Here is a 4,835-nt window from a genome sequence, read left to right as displayed (position 1 = left end):
GTTATTTAGTGAAATCATAATTAATAGGGTAAATTGCAGGATTGGTAACAAAGCTTTACTATCTCTCTCCTATTTCACTTAATGTACTTTCAATTTTTTTAAATTTACTCATTAAACTTTATAGATTGAATTTCTTTAGTCACTTTACTGTTATATAATTAACGATATTATGACATGACAACTTACATAAAAATGATGTCATTTTTAAATTCCTAAAAAAAATTAAGTTTTAGACAAAAATGATATCGTTTTAATTAACATACGGTCATGTTATAATGTCATTAATTATTTAATGGTGGAGTGACAAAACAATTCAATCTATACAATTCAGTGAGTAAATTGAAAAAAATTAAAAGTACGGTGAATGAATTAGGAGAAAGAGTAAAGTTTAGTTACCAAATGTGTAATTTACCCTAATTAATATTATATTTTTATTCTATTTTGGTCTGTTACGGTTAATTTTGACCTTTGCATTTACAAAGATAGTAACATTGACATGATATAATAATAGTTTAATACCTAAAACTTATACATTTTAAAAATTTGATCATAATTCAAAATAATTTAATAAATTTATTTAATTTTATATCATATATATATTAAATAACTCAATTAAAGTTTGACATGTGTATTTTTAAAAGGTATTTTTCTTTTTATTTCTTTTTGAAATATTTTAATGATTGTCAATTAAACTAAAAAAAAGATATATTAATAAGCTTTTAAATACAATTTTCTTCTTTAAATCTCCTCTCTCAAATTTTGATAGTACTCAACATCCACACTCACAACTAAATCTTCAACCATCATCACGATTGTCATTGTCGATGATGATTCTGATTGATTTAGACACCAAAGAAGTCTCCTTCCATTCCTTTAACTTCTTAAAAAGCTCTTAAACAATCAAAACCCAAGTATTTTGATAATTCAATGGCTAAAACAAAAAATAGAATAATAAGTGGAGTGCCAAAGAATTAGTTTACCCTATATTTCTTAGGGAATGTTTGTTTATTTCAGAATGATTAAACGTTAAATAATTCAAATACTGAATAATTTAGAGATTTTGTATGAATTAACTCTAAATGTGACATGCTATTTGATAATAACTCTGAATGATTCAGAATGTACTTTGATACTGAATCATTTAATACTATTTTACTAAATCAATCAACATTGAAACATTTAAAAATAAAAAACAAACAAACTAAATGTTAAATAATTCGGCTTTCAAGACTAAATGATCCATTCAAAACCAAACAAACCGCCCTTACTCTCTTAGGAAGAAGTGTGTTTCAGACTCTTATTGGTCCTTAATTATGCCTTAGTTGTCAACCAAATTTCTTGGGAATGGGGCACTTTTAAATTTGAGACCCCCCTCCCCCACTATTCTCTTCAATAATGTTGACAAATCAAGAATCACCAAGTGTCCATTGCAAACTCCAACAACCACGATTTCCTTTAATGTCTGATGTGGACTCCCTTAGAATTTTACAAAATTTATTATATCTAGTCAACTCCAACTACAAGCTCTATTTATACCCCATTTTTCTCTTCTTTTATCTCCAGACGCCCACTCTTCCTCTAAGCTTTCTTTCCTAAACCCAACAAACAAAGCACAAAATCAACAAAAACCGTTAACAAAGCACAAAAACACAAGTGATCTTCCCTTGTAAAAAAAGCTCTAATGTCTTCTTCTACATGTAGTTGGGCTAAGACCCAGATTCCACATGCTCTTCCGAGAAGAAGCAATGCAATTCACTCAGCTTTGCATTCTCCTTCGGTTCTCCATTTCCCAAAACAAACGTATGAAACAACCCAACACCAGGTTGAACAACAGCAGCCGAAGTGGAACTTCCTTCAGAGAGCTGCTTCCACGGCGCTTGACATGGCTGAAAACGCCTTGCTATCACTCGAGCTTCAACACCCACTTCCTAAAACGGCTGACCCACGCGTGCAAATCGCAGGAAACTTCGCTCCGGTACCCGAACAACCCGTGAAGCAATCTCTTCCACTCACCGGAACCATCCCTCCTTGCATCAACGGTGTTTACCTCCGCAACGGCGCCAATCCTTTATTTGAACCCGTCGCTGGACATCACTTGTTCGACGGCGACGGCATGATACATGCCATCACCATCGATAATGGAAAAGCTACCTACGCTTGTCGGTTTACCGAAACACAAAGGCTAAAACAAGAAAGGGAATTGGGTCGTCCTATTTTCCCTAAAGCAATCGGTGAGCTACACGGTCACTCGGGGGTTGCCAGGCTTTTACTTTTTTACGCGAGAGGTCTTTTTGGCCTCATCGATCACAAGCAAGGCACCGGCGTTGCTAATGCTGGTTTAGTCTATTTTAACAACAGGCTGCTCGCTATGTCCGAGGATGATCTTCCTTACCATGTGAGGATCACTCCGTCAGGTGATTTAGAAACAGTCGGAAGATACAATTTTGATGATCGACTCAAATCAACAATGATCGCACATCCCAAAATAGACCCTTGTTCAAAGGAACTCTTTGCTTTGAGTTATGACGTTGTCCAAAAGCCTTACTTGAAGTATTTCAAGTTTTCACCCGACGGTTCGAAATCACCCGATATCGAGATTCCTTTACCGGTGCCAACCATGATGCATGATTTTGCTATCACCGAGAATTTCGTGGTGATCCCCGATCAACAAGTGGTGTTCAAGCTACAAGAAATGATAACCGGCGGCTCTCCGGTTATTTTCGACAAGGACAAGAAGTGCCGGTTCGGGATTCTGTCGAAAAATGCGAGTGATGCTAATGATATCATATGGGTTGAATCAGATGATACCTTTTGTTTCCATCTTTGGAACGCTTGGGAAGAGCCGGAATCCGATGAAGTCGTGGTGATCGGTTCTTGCATGACACCACCCGACTCTATTTTCAACGAATGCGACGAGAGTTTAAAGAGTGTGCTCTCCGAAATCAGGCTTAACTTAAAGACAGGTGAGTCCACGCGCCGCCCCATAATGTCGGAATCCGATCAAGTGAACTTGGAAGCCGGGATGGTGAACAAGAACCGACTTGGGAGGAAGACAAGGTACGCTTATCTCGCCATTGCCGAACCATGGCCGAAAGTTTCGGGATTTGCCAAGGTCGATCTTTTCACCGGGGAGATAAAAAGACACATATACGGGGACAAAAAATACGGCGGGGAACCATTTTTCTTGCCTCGAGACGACGGTTCCGAAACAGCTGAAGACGATGGGTACATTCTTTCCTTTGTTCACGATGAAAAGACATGGAAATCGGAGCTCTGTATTGTGAACGCTATGAATTTACAGGTCGAAGCTTCGATTAAGTTACCTTCCAGAGTTCCATACGGCTTTCATGGAACTTTTATCGATTCAAAGTCCCTGGTCAATCAAGCTTAATTAGACATAAATTAAGTTCTTAAAAGGAGATTTTTACCAGAGGGATGATTCACAGAACAGATCCCCGGATTCTCCTGGAACTTTATCTTTTTGGGTTAGTTTTATATATGTATACACATATACATAGGTTTCAAGGGACCAGCTTGAAGCTTTTTAGCATTTGTAGCTAGAAAATTTGAGCTCAGCTGGCTTATGTTTCCTTCTCCTTCCTGTTTTTCACTTTGTAGAAAATATAATATTTAAGTTTACAGTTCTAATGTTATCAGAATTTGCCTGTTTCTGCAGTTTCATGCATGGTTTTCTTTTTCTTTTCTAAATCTACAATGAAGCCATGATAATGATGTTTTACAAATATTAAAATTTCGGCTCAACTGTTAAAACCAAGCCTAACATCTATTTTAAAAAAAAGTTTCTGCTTTTTATTTATTTATGGTACATAAGGCAAGAACGAAACCACTGATGGTCTACCATTTTAGAAACGCAATCCTTTTGATACCTATGTGAAGGATTAAGAAAAACTCTTCTGATTGGTCTTCCAATTCGTGCAACCCCTCAGATCTTTACAATGCCATTTTAGCCAACCGATCAACGCCTCGGTTTCCTTTTCTTCATGTATGTCTGACTTCTGAAATCCAACCTTTCTTCATGATTTTTTCGCAATCTTTGAAATTTTACAGGTCTTCGTTCCTCTATTTAACGCTTCAACTGCCCATTTAACATCAGATTCAACTATGAGTTTACTCGCTCCTAGGGTTTTGGCGATGACCATCCCTTGAAGGATTCCCTAAATTAAATACTATTTATTCTAGTAGGTATATATATTCATGACCCTTATTTTTATTACCAGTCTATAAATTTTATTAGGATTTGATTAGTTTGGTTTATGTTTAAACTATCACGAAGGTATGATTTTGTATACATGTTTCATCACATTTTCAGTATATTTAAATTATATCTTAATTTTATATTGGAAACAAAAATATTTTAAATTTACTGGTTTCTTCTTTAGCCTAATGTGATATCTTAGACTCATCTGTAGGTGGTTGTGATTTGGGTGTTGCATTTAGTGGTATCAAAGTTTTGGTTAATTCGATCATATGATCAATTGGTCAAACGTAGATAGGTGTTAGTAAAATACATATCCTAGGTTCTGAAGATACTCTTATAAATATGAAATTTTGATGATGCTTCTTCTCCTTAGTTATGATTGTAGATTTTTTATGGTTGATGCTTCTGAATGTATTTCAAGGGTAGGGTCGAGAGTTATGCTCCTCATGTTGAGGACATCGACGATGGGTTCATACCTAATGATGAAGACCATGGGGTCTAGATAGGTACCAAAGTCGATAAGGTAACATTTTCTAGAGATTTGATTTTTTACTCTGTAACCACCTAGACCCGATCTATACGTTACAACTAGATCTAGTGGATTACAGTAAAAATT

At 35.9% G+C, this 4,835-nt stretch overlaps 1 protein-coding gene across 1 annotated transcript; it reads left to right on the top strand.

Annotated features, from left to right (window-relative positions):
* Window positions 1-1,681: 1,681 nt before the first annotated feature.
* On the top strand, window positions 1,682-3,528 carry LOC120175875 (9-cis-epoxycarotenoid dioxygenase NCED2, chloroplastic-like). Its single transcript, XM_039182427.1, has one exon. The coding sequence runs from the start codon at window positions 1,682-1,684 to the stop codon at window positions 3,389-3,391; it is 1,710 nt and encodes a 569-aa protein (XP_039038358.1). The 3' UTR covers window positions 3,392-3,528.
* The last annotated feature ends 1,307 nt before the right edge of the window (window positions 3,529-4,835 follow it).

This window comes from Hibiscus syriacus, unplaced genomic scaffold (genome assembly GCF_006381635.1).
Source record: "Hibiscus syriacus cultivar Baekdansim isolate YM2019G1 unplaced genomic scaffold, ASM638163v2 tig00112217_pilon, whole genome shotgun sequence".
In the NCBI taxonomy this organism is placed as follows: Eukaryota; Viridiplantae; Streptophyta; class Magnoliopsida; order Malvales; family Malvaceae; genus Hibiscus; species Hibiscus syriacus.
Note: the sequence above shows the minus strand (reverse complement) of the source record. Positions and strands in the feature narration are given on the sequence as shown.

Excerpts from the sequence above, each read along its gene's own strand:
- LOC120175875 (XM_039182427.1), top strand. The coding sequence starts at position 1,682 with ATGTCTTCTTCTACATGTAGTTGGGCTAAGACCCAGATTCCACATGCT.